At 47.1% G+C, this 19,441-nt stretch overlaps 1 protein-coding gene across 10 annotated transcripts in view; it reads right to left on the bottom strand.

Moving 5' to 3' along the window:
* UNC80 (unc-80 subunit of NALCN channel complex) overlaps window positions 1-19,441 on the bottom strand; it is a 122,307-nt gene that overhangs the window by 82,611 nt on the left and 20,255 nt on the right. For 7 of the 10 annotated variants that reach the window (XM_078859126.1, XM_078859130.1, XM_078859131.1 and 4 more), the window contains exons 11-18: window positions 19,017-19,199; window positions 15,092-15,363; window positions 9,659-9,925; window positions 8,943-9,074; window positions 7,623-7,770; window positions 5,922-6,085; window positions 1,736-1,893; window positions 263-358 (exon numbers count right to left, since the gene is read on the bottom strand). In XM_078859126.1, the coding sequence (XP_078715252.1) occupies window positions 263-358; window positions 1,736-1,893; window positions 5,922-6,085; window positions 7,623-7,770; window positions 8,943-9,074; window positions 9,659-9,925; window positions 15,092-15,363; window positions 19,017-19,199 (1,420 nt within the window). The remainder of the gene's footprint in view (window positions 1-262; window positions 359-1,735; window positions 1,894-5,921; window positions 6,086-7,622; window positions 7,771-8,942; window positions 9,075-9,658; window positions 9,926-15,091; window positions 15,364-19,016; window positions 19,200-19,441) is intronic. The other 3 variants (XM_078859132.1, XM_078859128.1, XM_078859127.1) reach the window with 1 other exon arrangement.

The following is a 19,441-nucleotide window of genomic DNA, read 5'->3' on the forward strand; positions in this document are numbered from 1 at the left end:
TAAGCAATTGGTAATTAAATATAATATTTTTTTCCTAAAAAGTGTACAATTTTGGGAAAAAATTTTCACGAAAATTAATTGTCACGCACAACGAGTCTGGGTGCAAAATATCAGGTCGATTGGATCACGGGAAGTGGGTTAAAAAACGACCGAAATATTTGCACGGTCGTAAGCACGCAAGCAAGCAAGCAAGTTAACTTAATATAAAGGATGTAAAAGTGGGTAAGGCCACTGCAGTAGTCTGTGACGGTGGCACACTCACTGCTCGGGAGACGGTGGCTGTCGGCCTGATCCGCAGTTCCTACTGTCGTCCTGCGATGCTCCGGGCTGTCCCCTCTCCTGCCCGCTGCCGCCAGCGCTGAAAAAAAACAGAACGAATTTTAAACAGTGTTGAACCTTTCGAACCTGCTTTGCCAGGAGCAAAATATATACAATTATCATATTTTGCTCCTGGCAAAGGAGGTTCCAATGGTGTAAATGCTTACCCCGAGCTCTCATACTCTGATGGTGCATTGTCTTTGAGTTGTGCGCCTTTTGGCGTCATCTGGTCCACCACCATGTGAGACGAGGCTCTAAGAAAATCTGTCTCGGGTGTAGACCAATCAATTTCAAGGACAGTGCATACATTATCAGAGTTGTGTTTTTTGTTTGCATTCCGACCGCAGGTATTGTGGTCAATGCAAACATGACTCCTTGTAAAAAAAAGGTGTCAGTTTTGTTGCCAGATAAAAGGGTAAAAAAACAATTATCAGTGTTGAACCTTACTTCCCAGCATGGCCAACGTTTGGACGATGCGAGTACATTATGAGCGCCGGAGCCGATAATTTCGCATTTTTACAACAACGAAAATTGTAAATGTCGAGTTGGGTTCGTGAACAAAAAATGAATGCATGCTGCACAAATTGGCGCTTGTTGTCCTGCGTTCACGATGGCTTGTGCACAGAGTGCCACTGCCACTCTCTCAATCCGCACAACTCGATTGTTGTATCTTCTTGGTTCTTTCGGTGAAGTCACGTAGAAGGGAAATAATAAAATAATAATAAAACATTAAACATAAGACGCTGTCTTTTCGACAGACCTGTTCTTCACCTGATGACGGCTGCTTGAGTTGTGGCCGAAACGTCGTGAGAATTGTTTTATTATGTTTTATTTTTATTATTATTTTATTATTATTTTATTATTTCCCTTCTACGTGACTTTACCGAAAGAACCAAGAAGATGAATCCCTGCAGTCACGAAAGCTTTAAATCGATTGTTGTATTTACGTGTATATTCCTTGTGAGTGCTGTCAGTGTCTATGAATTGTACCTTGTGCATAATCAGTGAGATGCTGATGCATTTCGACACATTCCAACCAGGGACGGATTAATGCACGGGGGGCTTTAGGGGCTTGCAAGCCCAGGGTCCTACGCCAGCTGGAACGCCTCCAGAGATGAAGTGAAAAGTAGTTTCGTTTGCGAATGCTGAATTTTATATGTTGTTAGCCGTGTAAAAATACAATTTATTTTTCTTTAACTTTGTTTTCTTTTTGAAAATATTACCTGGGGGCCTCACGGTACCTATAGTTCAGGAGCCTACAAAATCTTAATCCGGCCATGATTCCAACCTAAAATTGTTACAAGTGATTGGTGTTTCCAAGGCGAACGAAATAAAAAAAAAACAACGCCTGGGTCGCAACCGCAGACCTGCTCGCCAATGCGCCGGCGACACCGCGGGTGATTCACGTGATGTGTACCCCTTGGTGTTGACGTTCTTGGCGTTGTGCTCCGTCTTCTTGCTGGGGTTCACTTTCTCCGCGCTGTCGAGAAGAGCGCTCAGCGCCACCCGACGGAACACGTTACCGTGCGACTCCTTGATGAACTGAACCAGCTGCCTGATGTCGCAGTAAAGGCCCTGCCGTGCACGCACGCACGCAAAATGTTGATTACATTGATTTTAAGTTTTTTACGGAAATCATTTTTTTCTCTTCCAATGTTATCCTCGTTGCGCTGTTGGTGTCGCATCGCGAGAGATGAAAAATCACATTTTGGATCCCTCACAAGAGCAGTGCCACCCTTCAACAGAAGTACTTCTGAGATCTGCTCACGTGACCTCTGGTCTACGGAGAAGAATGTAGCACTTTCCCACCTGCAATGCTACAGAAAGCAGTGTTCATCGCACAACAGATAACATTTTTGAATCCCAAAGGTATAATGTTGTCATATTTAGTGCAAAAAGCAACCTGGAAACCACATTCAATGAATGATGAAGACAAGTAACCAACAACAATCTATGTGAACAATCTGTGTGAAACACACAACAACAAGTCGCATTTGTGTTGCTTAAACTTAAACTAATTTAAACACGGTAATGCAAACAGATGCAAACAATCGGACGTACGGAAATGCATCGGCAATTGATCGACATGCTACAAGCAGATGTGCCGTACAAGAGTGCGGTGAGAGGTTAGCGACGAGAGACTGCAACGCCGCACCTGTACCAGCTACATCTCGTGGACATGACAGGGCACAAACAACCAGCCCGCGTGTGTGCCAAGTGCACCTTCCATATTAGCATGTGTCGCGATTAAGCGTGCATTCACAACGACAGGTGAAGCAGATGAGAAGAAATTAACCCGTAAAAACAAAGTTTTTCACTCTAAATCCTTTATATGCGTGACGGCTAGAGTCCTCTCGTCCTCTGGCTTGAGATGGCTCCCACCTATGGGTCAGATGATTGTCTGCCACCATTAAGCAATTGGTAATTAAATATTTATTTATTTTTCCCTAAAATGTGTAAAATTTTGGAAAAAAAATTTCACGAAAATTAATTGTCACGCACAACGAGTCTGTGTGCAAAATGTCAGCTCGATTGGATCACGGGAAGTGGGGTAAAAAACGACCGAAAGATTTGCACGGTCGTAAGCAAGCAAGCAAGCACGCAAGCAAGCAAGCAAGCGAACTTAATATAAAGGATTTAAAAATACGACCATGACAGCACAATACAGGTCGCCGCTGAACAAAATAAAACAGCTGAACATACACGTCCAAACAATCATGTTTTCGTATTCTTTGGATCATTCGGTAAACGTCACGTAGAACAGAAACATTTTACGTGACTTTACCGAAAGGCGCCAAGAATATAAACTCCTGCAGTCACGAAAGCTGAAAGTCAAGAATCATTTATTCACGAATCTCATTTGATTAACAACTCACACGTGAAATTAGAGCAGGTGGTAATGCCAATGGCATGAACGTGTTTGTTTAACCACTTTTTTTTTATTTTATCTTTCATAAATGAACTTCACCATTCAACGCACAAATCAGATGCGTGGGATCATCAAGCAAAGCAAGCAAAGGCGAGCCAATATTGATTGCCAGTTATGAAACATGTCTTACTGGCAAGGTGTGTACACACGAGTTTGCTCGTTGCAACTAAACATTGCTCAATAATGTCGATCTGGAAAACCAATAGTCACAAAGTCTGACCGACGAAAACATTTCCATCGAGCATGTTGAGACGCGGCATGGAGTTCTGCTCTCGATTAGCTTGAACTGGAAACTTCAAATATTTTCTTTACAATAATGTGTATAAACAAGGAATACATTTTGATGTAAAAATGTATTTGTTGTACTTCAACGTGGCATTTAGAAGAATTTAGAGAAGACATTAAGAAACACACAGACGATATTAAACCAAGCTTGCGTACCGTTATTCACACAGGGACATGTAAGGGAAATGGAGCGCTTTGTAATGTGTCTGGTTTAATAAATAAGATGATTAATTCGCTTACAATTCATAGACATAAGTGGTATTTTTTGTGTACTTTATCTTCGAAAGATTTTAATTTCATTGTTTCTGCTTTGCCTTATCTCGTCAGATCTTGGAAACGTAAAAAAAGAAGTCTCGAGTATGGACATTGCTTGGATGATGGGTGACCACCGTGCATGCCAGGTTGTCATAGGCAGCTGTGGGCCTCTGCTTTGTGATGCTCAGCAGAGCCGAGTGCTGAAAATTCCGTTGTTGTACTGTACTTCAACGCTCATCCCCCCCCCCACACTTCTATGCGCCTCGCATTCACCAACCCAAATATGGTTAAACAACCTCAAAGATCCGCACGGCATGGGGAAGAGGTCCTCATCCAGCAGTGGATTGATACAAGGGCTGTAAATGTAATGAGTTTGTTTTCAATATCATTTATACGCGAGCGGATATAAACGAGACTGCTGCTGCGAGCGCTATTTAAACAGCCCTGCTCAGAAGGAAAAAAAATGCTTGGAAACGCAAATATTGACAGCGAATTCAAATTACACCACCAGCTAATCAAACAGCACATTTATAATCTGCACGCAATTAATCACATGTATATCCCTGATAACACGAGCCAGGTTACACGTCTATTCAAATTACATTTCAGCTCACAATTATCGAAGCACGTGGAAAGGTAGACAGCCGACCCGTGTGTCACCACAATCATCCCGGGATATTGCGAGGCATTCGTCCGGCATCAGATGTTCTCTCTGCTGCGTTAAGTGCTGTGTAATAGCAGTGTAAGGACATATCGACTCAAATTACTAAACTCTGTTCTCGTGCTCGCAATACGTCCACCCAACATGAAAATACATTCCTTGCAATGGATGCGTGCGCAGTAACCGAGGACGAGAAGAATACATTTCACAAAGATAACCACATGTCGAGGCAGAGCTCCAGTGGCATAGCTATCGCGTGTGCAGGCGGTGCAACCGCACACCGAAAAAACACCGGCCTAAGGAAACCACGACACCGGACTGCGAAGAAGGGAGAGAAGCAGTCAGGGCCGATTCCAATCACGCCATGCTAATGGGGCTTGCTCAGAGACCCGTACTTACACAGATACCAATGGACTTATGTAATGACAATAGAGCCTACATGCGGTGTGCGTGGACTAGTGGCCACGGGAGGTAATGACAGGGGAGTCAGCCTGCAGTGCAAATGGACTAGTGGCCACGGGAGGTAATGACAGGGGAGTCAGCCTGCAGTGCGAACGGACTAGTGGCCACGGGAGGTAATGACAGGGGAGTCAGCCTGCAGTGCGAACGGACTAGTGGCCACGGGAGGTAATGACAGCGGAGTCAGCCTGCAGTGCGAACGGACTAGTGGCCACAGGAGGTAATGACAGGGGAGTCAGTTGTGAGTGTGAAGGGACTGGTGGCTACGGGAATGACCGAGAAGGGAGCGCGGTCAGGTGACGGAAGAGGACGGTGGAGTCTGCCGGTGGAGCGAGCGTCCAGAGTCAGCGAGAAGGTTCGAGAAGGGGGGCGTGGCCTCGGTGGGTATATAAGGGGGAGATGCGCGGGAGACTCGGGGCTATTGCAGTGGGGGTCTCTTGCCTGATGTCAAGTGAACGTGTCTTCAATAAAGTGCCATCTCCAGAGAAGTGCGTCAAGTCGTCATTACACTTACATGGAGACCCACAAACTTATACAGAGACCTGTATACTACACTTACATAGAGACCCTTAGACTTGTACAGTGACGTAGCTATTGAGTGTGTCGGCTGTGCAACTGAATTGGGACTCATACACCAGCCTACGACAGCGGTCGGGGTGGGGGGGGGTGAAGGCTGATATTTGGGACCCCATTTAAATCCTTGCACCAGGGCCCAATGCCAGCCACGTTCGACCCACCAATCGCGGGCATGCATTCACCGGCTCGGTTTGCACCGGGGAGATTCCTGGCGTTGCCGCCATCCGCAAAGTCGCCGCGCGGGAAGCTCAAAATTTACCGAGCGAATGTCCTCAACCCTCTCTCGACTCTCTGCCACAACTCCCTCCCCCTCCCTCCCTCCCTGCCTCCCCTCCCTCCCTCCCCCTCCCTCCCTCCCCTCTCTCCTCCCTCCCACTCCCTCCCTCCCCCTCCCTCCCTCCCCCCTCCCTGCCTCCCTGCCTGCCTCTCGGGGCTCACCAGGTTGTCGGAGCTGTGCAGCTCGTGTGTGGCGGAGGCGCAGCGCGTGATGAGAGCCTTGAAGGTGCAGCCGATGATGACGGACTCGATGCTGCTCGCCGAGCACCGGCTGTCGTTCATCGAGAAGTCATTCCCGAAGCCGGCTTTGCCTGTGTGCGCAAAGGCTGATTTTAGTAACGGTGAGTATTTGACGGGCGGTAAGAGGTGGGAGAGGGGGGGGGGGCTGCGCTGGTAATGGCGTGTGTTGCTTACCACAAGGCGCCCGACAATTAACCGTAAAAACATTTGTAAGAGACGTGGTTTCTCGTGCTTGCCAATAGGCACGTCGAATGTTGCGCGTGAGAATTGTTATTTAGGCCTCGAGGAAATTACCTTTAGGTCACTACAATGAATGATACGGAGCAAACGAGACGGACGACACAAAGGGCATTGGTTCTTGAATCGTGATCCCCAAATAACGATCGTTCATCAGATCACTGGGGGTGGGAAGGGAAGGGGGGCATGAGGGATGAACAGGGCCGGTATTTAGGGGCTACAGCCCAGGGGCCTCCGTCAGCTGGAAGGCCTCCAGAGATGAAGTGAAAAGTTATTTAATTCGTGATTGCCGAATTTGTATTGTTGTTAGCCTTGTAAAAATACATTTAATTTTTCTTTAACTTTGTTTTCCTTTTGAAAATATTCCTGGGGGCCTCATTGTACTTGTAGCCCAGGGGCCTACAAAAAAAATGTCCGGCCCTGGGGATGAATATTCACCATACCTACTCATTTACAGAAACAGCACTCGGAGTTTCAACCCGCAATTAAAGTGTTAACTCACGCAAAATATTCCCCAGACATCTGCTTTGTAACGTTGCCAAAAGGGGATGCATTCTGTTCTGAGAGGCAAACACAGTTGAACACGGTTCACTCACCGGTATTCAAAATCATTTGGATTTCCATCGGCCGTTCAGGATGGGACCACTCTCTGCAATTTGTGATGGAGCAGCATTGTAGAAGTGCCGCTGGGTTGTCAATCAACAAGGAACTCTGGCATGAAGAATAACTGCTGGGGGCAGTGGGTAAAGCTACATTCAGCCCTGCAGTGTGACCTTATTTTAAAAATTCAGTGGACATACGACCACAGTCAATGTTAAACAAACGTTGAACAAACGTTAAACACTGGATGTAACGAGTAACGATATGATCCGCTTTTGCCTACCGTGAAATTCTGCTATAGCTCTCACCTCCTATGTAAATATTATACCAACATTTTTCAACTCGAGAAGAATTTAAAAGGATGGGGCTGAACACCATCCAGCACGCCCCCTCCCGATCCACGCGTTTCCCGCATGCGGAGCACATCCAACGTCGGCGGGGGTTCGTCTCCAAGAGAAAAAGGGAATCCTCACTTTTTTTTCTTCTTGGTTCTTTCGGTAAAGTCACGTAGAAGGGAAATAATAAAATAATAAAAATTAAACATTATAAAATAATTCTCACAACGTTTCGGCCACAACGTGTCTGAAACAGACGCTGTCTTTCCGACAGACCTGTTCTACACCTGTGGACGGCTGCTTGCGTTGTGGCCGAAACGTCGTGAGAATTATTTTATTATGTTTTATTTTTATTATTTTATTATTTCCCTTCTACGTGACTTTACCGAAAGAACCAAGAAGATGAATCCCTGCAGTCATGAAAGCTTTAAATAGAAATTGGAATCCTCACTGTCGGAGGGCGGCTCCATGCAGAACCCCAGCAGCGCGTGCAGGAAATCGACGACGTTGTTGAGGCTGTCGGAGCCCACGTACTCGCGGAGTGTCCGACGGAACTGCGCCTTGTCCAGGTGGTAGAGCTGGCTGAGGCAGTCGTGCGCCTGCGTCGCGCACACAGCACCGGGTGGGAGGGGGAGTCTCGTGTTGGAGGAGTCGCGTATTTGTCATCTGTTGAGCTTGTGAGCCAGGCCGGACAGGATTGGGCCAAGGGTACAGCGCCACTCTTTCACGCGGAAAACCGAAAGAGCACAGGCTTGGATATTTCTTGACTTATCCCTCTAACAACAGACAATTGCACATGATTAAGAATGCACAATGAAACAAATACAATTAAGAGTCGTGAAACTAGAATGTTTTTACATCTTATCAACGATTTTCATCCTGTCTGGTACACGATATCGAACCAGACTACTGTTTAAAACACCGCTAGAAACAACTGCTCTCCGAGAGGGCGAAACGTCGCAAATTTAAGTGCATCACTTGCGACGCCATCGATCGGGGTATGTGAGACCACGTGTCGTGACTAGGGGATGCCGCAATATCATCATCTATGACACGACAACGGATTGGGATTATTGTGATAGATTGATGGAGATTTTTAAAAGGAGATCGTGGGTTCGATCCCAACCCTGACGCCTGCTGTATATGTGGAGTTTGCATGTTTTCCCCGTGGTCGCGTGGATTTTTCTCCGGGTCCTCCAGTTTTTCCCTCCACATTTAGAAGCACGCCTTTAAAGAGTATTTGGCTACCGAAAATGTCCACACGGTAAGCCACTTCGTTGAGCTATCATTTGTGGCCAAGTCGCTTCTAAAAACAAAGAGCTACATAGCTCAGCCTTACCTAGTAAAATATAAAAAAAGAACCCGTAAAAACAAAGTTTTTCACTATAAATCCTTTATATGCGTGGCGGCTAGAGTCCTCTCGTCCTCTGGCTTGAGATGGCTGCCACCTATGGGTCAGATGATTGCCTGCCACCATTAAGCAATTGATAATTAAATATAAAAAAAAAAATCCTAAAAAGTGTAAAAATTTTGAATTTTTTTCACGAAAATTAATTGTCACGCACAACGAGTCTGTGTGCAAAATGTCAGCTCGATTGGATCACGGGAAGTGGGTTAAAAAACTACCGAAAGATTTGCACGGTCGTAAGCGCGCAAGCAAGCAAGCAAGTGAACTTAATATAAAGGATTTAAAATAGCTTATAGTTAAAAAAAATTAGTGTATAGTTTAAGTGACGAGCGAGCGAACGAGCGATGGGCGAGCGGCGGGCACCAGGGAGCGCAGGCGGTCGCCGGAGAGGCCGCGGTGGCCCTCGCCGCAGCCGTACGCGCAGCCCAGGGACTTGATGACGCGGATCAGCATGATGAGCGCCAGCTTGTGCATGCTCTCCGCGGGCCCAGCCTCCTGCGCACAAACACACAGATTACCCCCCTCCCTCCCGTGTAGCGTAGCCCAACCTTGCAAGTGTATCGCTGCAAATGAAAACACGAAACTTTAAAGCGATGTCTGAAATTTGCCTTCCGATTCAAAATACGGCGCGTCACGTTGCGTGATAGGAAAGTATTTCCGACGTTGTTGAAGTTTATTTCGTTCAACGAGGTGAGAAATCACGAGACCAGGATGAGTCTCATTTGCTCCAGTGACCCGGGTCACCGAAATGACAAAAAAGCAAAAATGATCAAAACAAAGTAATCGGAACGTAAACAAATACAACAGTGTCACACGAGTAATCGAAAATATCGCAAAAAAAATCTACGTTAAATCAAAGCTCAATATCAAATTCCCTGCAGCACGCTTCGGGCAGATTTACCCCCGGATTGAACAAAGCACAAATTACAAAACCGAGCCCACACAAACACTAAAACGTGAAACAAATGTTGGCTTGACTCTCGTACTAACATGTACACAAACAACGACACGTCATCAAGAGTAATCGACAGCCCACAACAAAGCAACGGGAGTGCGTATGCCCCCCCGCCCCCTCCCACCTTCTCCCCCTGGACTGGCGAGCTCTCTCCTCCGCTTCCTCCGCCGCCCCCTCCTCCGGAGACGCCGTCCTTGCCGCCCCTCGTGCGCGGGGCCCTGTCGCCCGTCTGCTCCTGCGGGTGGCCGTCGTCTCGCTGGGCGCTGCCGCGTTCGTCCGTGGCGGCCACCAGCCCCAGCTGGAGCAGCACGTGTATGATGTGCAGCGCCGTGTCGCACACGCGCGAGCTGATGTCCCCGCCCAGCACCACGGACAGCGCCCGCGCTATCACCTGTGGGGGGGGGGGGGGGGGCAGTGACGGACTGGGACTGAAAATCGGCCCAGGCGTTTGTAAACACACCGGCCCAAATTCGGGCTAAGAAAAAAAAAATTGGAGTTTTAAATGGGATGTGCAATAAACGGCGATGTGACGTATGAGCGTGATTTTGCCGTGCGATCTCATGTGGGCTGGTCATAAAAGACAAATGGGCCGGTGAGGAAAAATCGTTGGGGCTGCTGGCCGAATATGAGACTCAATGCCAACTGAGAGCGTAAATAAACAATGAAGCGTACACATTAGCGGTAACAAAATACTGTAATTAGAAATAAAATAAATGTACTCTGATCACATTTGCAATTTCCCCCATGGACTGCTGCCCGATGGCCCAGTCCCGGGTTTGGCTGCGGGGAGAAACACTGAGCCGGAGCATCTGGAGAAAACTCACGTGGCCACAATAATAATAAACTCGATTTTATAGAGTGCAATTCGACTGGACGTGTGTGAAAAAAGAGTTTAGTAGCTTCTCGGATTCCTCCAGTTCAAATAACGTTTTTCATTCTGAATTTGCACACAGGCATCAAAAGTGCTTTACACAAAGGCTAAAGTTAAGGAGAAAAGCCTGTAAAATATGTGAGCTTTAAGACAAGATTTAAAAGGTGTCACAGACGGCAGATTCCCTAATGAACTGACGAAAGGAATTCCACAATCGCGGAGTTTCCCTGCGAAGAGCTCTGTCTCCCAGAGAGCAAAGTCTGCTCTTTGGAGTGATGGGTAGCAGAGCAGAATCAGCAGATATACGTGCGTTTTCACAGTGTAATATACAACTTAAGCAGATCGGTGAGATGTTTAGGAGCCAGCACATCCAAGGCCTTAAACGTGATAAGAATAATCTTAAAGTCGATTCTGTACTTTACAGCGAGGCAGTACAGGGAGGAAAGAATAGGAGCGATATGGTCACACAATTTATTACAGGGTTCCAACCTGGGCGGCCGTGTTTTCAATATATTGTAGGCTATTTAGAACGCTTTGAGAAGTGCCAGAAAGTAAGGCATTGCAACAATCCAACATTTAAATAAAGGCATGAACCAGCGCCGTCTCAGCATCAGGGAGGGACAGCATGGCCCAAGTCGGGAAATGCAAAAGGGACATCGGGAAAACGTCACGCAGATAGGTCACCGTTGTGTAAACCGCACAGTGAACGGCAGTTTGAACACAAGAGTTCAGCATCAAGCACTCTGATTGAAATGGAAATGTTGTGCGTAGATGTATTGAATTTGTATGGCCAAACATCCTGCGCAATCAACAACAATTTTTTTTTGGGCAGCGCCTCATCCCAGCAATATATCAACAAATGGCTGTTACATGTAAGTGTTTCATCCCACTGGATAATAAAACTATGAACAATTTGCATTATCTTCCACAGCAACAATTCAATGTTTGTTTGTCTGTCATGTAATGCTGAAATGCACAAAACTGTGATAATACAAAGGTCCAACACATAATACACTAAATTGTGTATCCATCGGTATGGAACCATCAGTATGAATACACAAATTATCAAGTTGTCACTCTGTTGGATTTACTCATGAAAATAACACGTTAAGGATAAAGAAGGCCAGTCAGCCGAACATCAAAAAATCTTCCCTTCTTCTCAATAAAATCAACAAAAGCTCTCACCCTTGGAGCACCGTGTAAAATGCTTTTGCTGTGCGATAATCTGGGCACCAACACCTCTCTGCCGTATGCACCGCAGCTCAGCAACGCCCTTTGACAACGTGGAAGACGCTTTGAATTTAATCCAAGATTAGAATATAACCAGGCTGGAACGCCGCGTGATATAGAAGTTTGCACGCCTGTTTCATTTTAGCCGTGCACATCGGCTGGGCGCAAGACCCGCGGGGAGCGGCGGCTCCGTTGCCTCGCTCACCGTGGCCAAGGTTTGTGGCAGAACCCCCCCCCCTCCTCCCCAGCGATGGAGCCGGCGTCCCACCGACGGTCGCGCCGAGCTCCACTCACAATCGAGGAAACACCATTGGAACCTCATTTGCCAGTAAAAAATATGATAAAAAATGTTTTACCCTTCTATCTGGCAACAAAACTGACACCTTTTTTTTACAAGGAGTCATGTTTGCGTAGACGCAATGCCTGCAGTCATTATGCAAACAAAAAACATAACTCTGATATTTACACCATTGGAACCTCATTTGCCAGTAAAAAATATAATTGGTTTTTTACCCTTCTATCTGGCAACAAAACTGACACCTTTTTTTTGCTTACCCCGAGCTCTCATACTCTGATGGTGCATTGTCTTTGAGTTGTGCGCCTTTTGGCGTCATCTGGTCCAACCCATCTGAGACTAGGCTCTAAGGAAAGCTGTCTCGGGTGTGGACCAATCAACATCAAGGACAGTGCACATTATCAGAGTTATGTTTTTTGTTTGCATTATGACTGCAGGTATTGTGGTCTATGCAAACATGACTCCTTGTAAAAAAGGTGTCAGTTTTGTTGCCAGATAGAAGGGTAACAAAACAATTATCAAATCGAGGAAACGTCTCCGTGAACCAACACGATGGGGGGTCGTTAATGGTACATCGTCGTCATCATCATCAGTGGCAGCAGCAGCTGTAACGAATCTACTGCTTGATGAAGGCCTCTCTAATGCATCGTCATTCACTCATAATCATAACGATTCTTCTAAGCTCCTAAACACGGGGTAATTGTAATGCTCCATCTGCACGGAGACGCATGCTAGGGTGTGTTCCCTCCCTCCTTTTGCTTTCTACCGACACTGCATCAAAATCATAATATTACTTTGGAGCCCTTTCTTTAATCCACTAGTGGATGAAGGCTCCCCCACACCCTTTGGCCATGCGGGTTTTTTTTACCATACTTCACGATATTGAGCAGTACAGGTTGGTCCATTGGGGGATCGCGGGGGGAGGGAGGAGGGTGCTCAGAACTTCTGCAGATGTCACTCATCACCGATGTTAGCCATGGCTGCGAATCAGATTTCCAGGTTCACAGTGGAGTGTGCTAACCACTTCCCAACCACTCCTCCCCTTGTATTACGATACACCTCATCAGTCGCGGCTTGTTGAACTCGCAGTCAAACTGAGTGCCGTGCAAGTCAGAGACATCGCATTATTGACTGTTGAGAAAGGTAAGTTGTCTTCGGCAGGGGCACATCGCTAGAAGGGATGGTGACCAATTATGGTGATGGGATGAAAGCCCAAGGAGCACACTAGAGCACGACCGATGGGGAGATGGAGCAAATGAGATCAGCCCGCATGCACGGACGGATTGTGATATCGCACCACCAACCACGAGGGAATGCTGACGGCGTGAAGATGGGATTTCATCCAGGTAGCGGACATAAAACGACTGACGATGTTGACATTTGAACTCGCGGCGAAACGAATGGCGAACGCACCAGACGAATCAATTAGCGCGAACGCAGCCAGAATCCCACTGGGACAACCACCGGGCGGGTAGCCGCCACGCAACCGGCCAAGGGGAAAGATGCCGCGCTTGACAGCGGTCGCAGAACCGAGCAGCGTCCCCGTGGAGCTGGCGAGAGTGCGGGCCGGGCAGGCGGCGGAGTGCCCTCGGGGTCACTTTTGCTCCTGTCGTGTTCAGGCGGAGTCGCGTCGCGTGACGCAGCCGCTGGGGATTTCACGCGAAAGGTCGCGGCGGATGGAACGGCCACTCGCCCCAGCCCCCCCCCCGTGCGTTGTGTGCGCGAGACGAAGGCCCCCCCCCCCCCGGCCGAGGGCTTGGCATCAAAATTGGGGGGTTGTGAGAGAGGGCGGCGCATTGCACGCGATGGAGAGGTGCCGCGGGGCAATGCCCTTGTTGGAATAGTAAACAGCAAGCAAAAAACATGGTTGAAAACGTCCGCTTGAGATTTAGTATTATATGAGTTATCGGGAAGGGTTGTAGTCTGAGCTGACGTGGGACAGGAATGAGATAATCTCTGTCCGATGCTTGGGGCGCAGCGACCTCCTGCCTGGTATGCAGCGGGTCGTCCGATCATTCCTGACCCTGACGCCTGCTGTATATTTGGAGTTTGCATGTTCTCCCTGTGGCCGCGTGAATTTTTCTCCGGGTCCTCCGGTTTTTCCCTCCACATTTAGAATGAAGGTGCGTTTAGAGCAATTGACTGCTGTACATGTCCACGTGATAAGCCACTTCGTTGAGCTATCATGTGTGGCCAGGTTGCTTCTGATAAAGAGTGATATAGCTCAGTGGGCCTTAGCTGGACAAAATAAAGTTCAGTTTTAGTTTACATGCAGTGTGGATCCAGGTCAGGCACGCAGCGAGCTCCGCTTCAGGTTTTTCCAGCCAGAAAAAAATCAATGCAGCCAACAGCCGTAAAAATTAAACAGGTCTGGAGACAACCCAGCAGCACCCATTGAAGCACGGAAGAGTACCTCCACTACCCTATTGTATTTCGATTTAAAGTTTTCGTGACTGCAGGGATTCATCTTCTTGGTTCTTTTGGTAAAGTCACGTAGAATGGAAATAATAAAAATAAAACATAATAAAATTATTCTCACGACGTTTCAGCCACAACGCAAGCAGCCATCCTCAGGTGGAGAGCAGGTCTGTCGAGTAGACAGAGTCTGAATGACACACTCCAGGCTTGGAGCGACTATTTAAGCTGGAATGGAGGGGGGGAAGGGCGCCTTGACAAAATAATTTGCATATCAAGTGGAATTTTGCATTTTTATGGGATAATGCAGATACCCTATTGTACTCTCTACTGCTCCTTTGTTTCTGTCAATTAAAACACCCACTACCTGAACCGGAGCGAGCCACGGCTGTTTGAGAGTTGAAAACAGTCGGGCGTGGTGCTGCCCACACCAGCCCCTCGTGCACCGTGCCGGCCTTAATAGGTGCTCGCAAACAGAACTCTCCCCAGCAGTGCGAATGGTTGCTGCACATTTGAATCGTTGACGCGCACGCACACCAAAGACGATACAAAGATCCCCCGCGTGGCCTTGAGCGGACTGTTGGGGCAAGCGCTGCAGCCTTGTACGGACGCACAAAGAAAATAAAAAAAAATGAGCGCCCGTTTTGTAGCCTTGACAAGCCCGTCGGCGGCGAGTGCTGTTAGCGAGCACCTCTGAATCACCGGCACACACGCACGCACCGGCACGCGGGCGAGCTGCACGTCACCTGGTAGTCGAGGGTGCCGTCGCGGCAAATGTACGAGCTGGCATCCTCCGTGGGCTCCACGGGGTCCTCGACGCCGGAGTAGGTGAGGCACGAGTCGGTGAGGCTGCGCGGGAGGTTGGCGCATGCGAGCGGCTCACGCGGCATCTCGGGGATTGCCGTCTGGCTACACAACTTGCGCATGTGCTCGGCGAAGAAGTCGGAGTAGCCCACGTTGAAGGAGGCGAGCGTGGTGTTGAACGTCGCCACGCTGATGGTGGAGATCTGAGACTTGACTGTAGGGCAACAGCAGAGCACGGGATGCCTCCGCTGGGTGTTTGGTGTTAATTCTAGATTTGAAGCTTTCGTGACTGCAAGGATTCATATTCTTAGGTTTTTTTCGGTAAAGTCACGTAGGTAAAAATTTTAAATTAAAAGAAAAAAAAAGTAAAATAAAAATAAAATCAAAATCACGACGTTTCGGAGGCAACACAAGCTTCCGTCTTCAGGTGGAACCGTCACAGCACGCTTGCTGTATCAAGTAAATGAGGAATTCCAAGAGATACAACCCCTCAACCAGTATATATACTGGGTAGTATCTCTCTCTAGTATCTCTTGGAATTTCTCATTTACTTGATACAGCAAGCGTGCTGTGACGGTTCCACCTGAAGACGGAAGCTTGTGTTGCCTCCGAAACGTCGTGATTTTGATTTTATTTTTATTTTATTTTACTTTTATTAATTTTTATTTTTATTTTTTACCTACGTGACTTTACCGAAAAAACCTAAGAATATGTTTGGTGTTATTTCGTTGCGGCGGATTGCACCCTTGTGGATTCTCTCTTTTTTGATGTTGTCAGTCTCTCGGTGAAAAACGTTCGCCAAGAGACTTGACAGCAATGAAGATACGGATAGAAGTAACCCAACCTTTTTGTTCGGTGTTTATCGACCGGTTGTTATAATTTGTTGTATTCGGTGAATGTTGTGTTTGCTGTAATGTGAAGTAACTGCAGCTCAGGGTTGACAGCAATACAAAGAAAACACAAATAGCTCACGTTGTGGTTTTTTATGTATAGATTCTATAGTATACGAACTTTGAAAGAAAATCCGATCTTGTTTAATTTATTTATTGCCTTGCATATTACCTTAAATTTAGCACACATGACAGTTTGTCCGTGTTCGTTTCTTAAGCTTATAAAACCAACATTTTCTTGGGAAAATAAAACAGGTTATGTGAGCTGTTTCATTGTATTTCTGAAAACCTATTCGAGATGTAAATAAGGTTATGAATCAAGTTATAAAAAATTTACTCCATTAAACCAATTTGTTAGTTGATATAGAGTATACGGATAACGCAAACATTTACTCTCCACCATTAACACGTACAGAAATTTCGATTTAAAGCTTTCGTGACTGCAGGGATTCATCTTCTTGGTTCTTTCGGTAAAGTCACGTAGAACTAAAATAATAAAATAATAAAAATAAAACTTAATAAAATAATTCTCACGACGTTTCGGCCACAACGCAAGCAGAGTCTGAAACTATTCAGACTCTGCCTTCTCGACAGACATGTTCTCCACCTGATTGCGTTGTGGCCGAAACGTCGTGAGAATTATTTGATTATGTTCTATTTTTATTATTTTATTATTTTCCTTCTACGTGACTTTACCGAAAGAACCAAGAAGACGTACAGAAATGTAACACTCTTACAACAGTTTACAAACACACGTAAATCAAACGTCCGTGCTGTTGCTGCTGATACACGAGACAGCACAGCTCACGCCCGACAATGAAAGGTCCTCCCACCTCTGCCTGAAAACAAACGACGGCTGTAATGCTCACAAAGACGCGTTCTGGGTGTTAATGTCACCACTCCTCCTGCAAACCTTCACCGTAGGTGGCGCGCGGAGACAATCTAAACAGGGTGAACGAAGCAACAACGGAACGCAGCTCGTAGATCTGTTTCTCGGGGCATTTGCACGGAATGAAGACGACAGCACGCGGAGTTTGTGACGCTACCAGTGAAATCCACTGAACTCGTCTGCGCTTCGTTACACTGCGCGCAATGCAGCAAAAACGTGGCCACACTCAAAGAGTTGCGGGCCAAGTTTTTACGCATTTCCTGGCGACCCCCGTTTGATAACATCGCGACAGTCTTGTGCCGTCAAAGTTCAGTGGATTGCACAGCCACTGTGCACCGCACACAAACAACGCACAGCAAGGTGCTCAAAGAGACACTGGTTTTAAAGAGACATTGCTCATTGAATAGCCGAGCATTCTTACTCCGCACTCGTTTAGTGCAAATGAAATAAAACGTCCACGAGTGTGGCCGATAAATTCGCGAATACGCCTAAAAAAAAAGTTTAATTCATCTCTGTAAACATTAGAAGGCTGCAATGCAACGGTTTGGCATACAAGCCGGAGAGTCGATATCCGTGCAATTGCTCAATTGCATTGCAAGAAAGTCCGTCTTTGAGGATGCCTGTGAAATTTCGTTACAAGCACTGAAGAAAGTGACACCTGGTGCCATATTTCACACGGACTTACTTTTATGGGAACAGACTCTACAGAGTTCAGATTTCCCCCCCCCCCCCCCATAACGGGACCCAAGTTTTATGGCGTCGTAAATACAGCGTGCAAATCTACCGGCCTCTGACAGTTATTATGGTTGCTTCCAGGTCATGCCAAATAGGCAAGGGCTCATATTTTTCAAAGTCTCCTCAAAATCTCTGCCCAATGTCTCTTCAAAAGCACCTTGTCCTGCTCCTAAATGATGTTCATATTTCCAGTGGCCCAACCCCGACACAGGCACTCAACGACTACGCGAGAGACAGGTTTGGTTTGTTCATTTACTTATAGGGGCATAAAACGGTGATGTACTGTATAACGACACGGTCATTTCACTGGGCCCTTTATTCCCTATGGCAGCTGTGCATTTCATGATGACACATTTAAAGTGAGCCTTTCCAGGATTTAGCTTCGAGCGCCACGGACAAATCGTGTGCTGGGCTAATTTTCACACCGCCTTAACTGCTTTCAGACTATCAATGTGGCTCCAAGTCAGAGGAAGATGCTCGCGCAGTCACATTTTCTTTCAGCAGCTGCAGCCATAATCAGCACTTTCTCACGCTTCCAAATAAGGACCTAAATACAGACTTATTATCCGCTCATGAGACGTGAACATCATGCCACGGTCTGTGCACAGCTGAGTCCGACAATGTACCCCAAATTACGGGCAGGGTCAGCATTCCCTGCTGACTTTGGAGAAGCATCGGTTGATTGCGCTAAATGCGATGGAGGCACATTTGGACAAACGCATTTGGCAGTACAGCTCTAACGAAGCGTTTTTGGGTCATCCCGCGTGTTGTTCAACTTTTTTTTTGCTACACCTCCAGGGACCTTTCTTTGGCTCCCAGCACGTGGAGCGAAACGTCGGAAATCATGCCGAATAACATGCGGTGCACAACCACCCCCCCCCCCCTCCCTCCCATAAAAAAAACACATCGGAGAGCTATACAGGGCAAATGCAAAAAAACTCAACGGCAAACACTGGCCATTTTCTTGAGCCATTACGAGAAATAAAGGGCCCTCTCTTACTACTCTTAGTTCTTTCGGTAAAGTCACCAAGTAGGTAAAACATTTAATTAAAATTAATAAAAATTAAAATAATAAAAATCACGACGTTTCGGAGGCAACACAAGTCTCCGTCATCAGGTGGGACCGTCACAGCCAGATTTGCCGCATCAAGATGATTAATTATAATTTAATTTTTTACCTACGTGACTTTACCGAAAGAACTAAGAGTATTAATCCTTGCAGTCACGAAAGCTTCAAATCTAGAGCCCTCTCTTACTGCCATCTCTGCGTTAATCGCCGAGTCCCACTTTCACGAGGGGGAGGTGGTGGTAGTGGTGGGGGGGGGGGGGAGGTGTTGTTAAAATGGCACAGACCTTCCTTCAGGCTGTTGTCCCCGTGGCTGTTGGAGTGGTCGGGGATGTCACTCAGCAAAGCATGCTGCGAGTGCGAGTGCACGACATGCTGGGAATGGAGCAGAGCATGCTGGGACTGAGCGTGCCTCGTGTGCAGGCTCTCAATCTCGGCGGTGTCTGAGCTCCCGCGCCGGGAGAACTTGCCTGCGAGCGAGAACACCCACACACACACACGCGCGCGCACCACACACAACGAAAACGACAACAGAGTGGCAGGGAGCATCGCCACAGAAACTCGTCCGGCCCTCCCAAGTGAAATCCAATCGCAGCCACTTGACCACCGGCCAGAGCCGCGTTCTGCATTTGCTGAGAATAATCGTAGCGCGGTCTCGTAAGCTCACACCGTGTCTGCTCAACGCGACCCATTGCCTCGGCGATGAACACGT

The sequence above is a fragment of the Lampetra fluviatilis genome, chromosome 8 (genome assembly GCF_964198595.1).
Source record: "Lampetra fluviatilis chromosome 8, kcLamFluv1.1, whole genome shotgun sequence".
In the NCBI taxonomy this organism is placed as follows: domain Eukaryota; kingdom Metazoa; phylum Chordata; class Hyperoartia; order Petromyzontiformes; family Petromyzontidae; genus Lampetra; species Lampetra fluviatilis.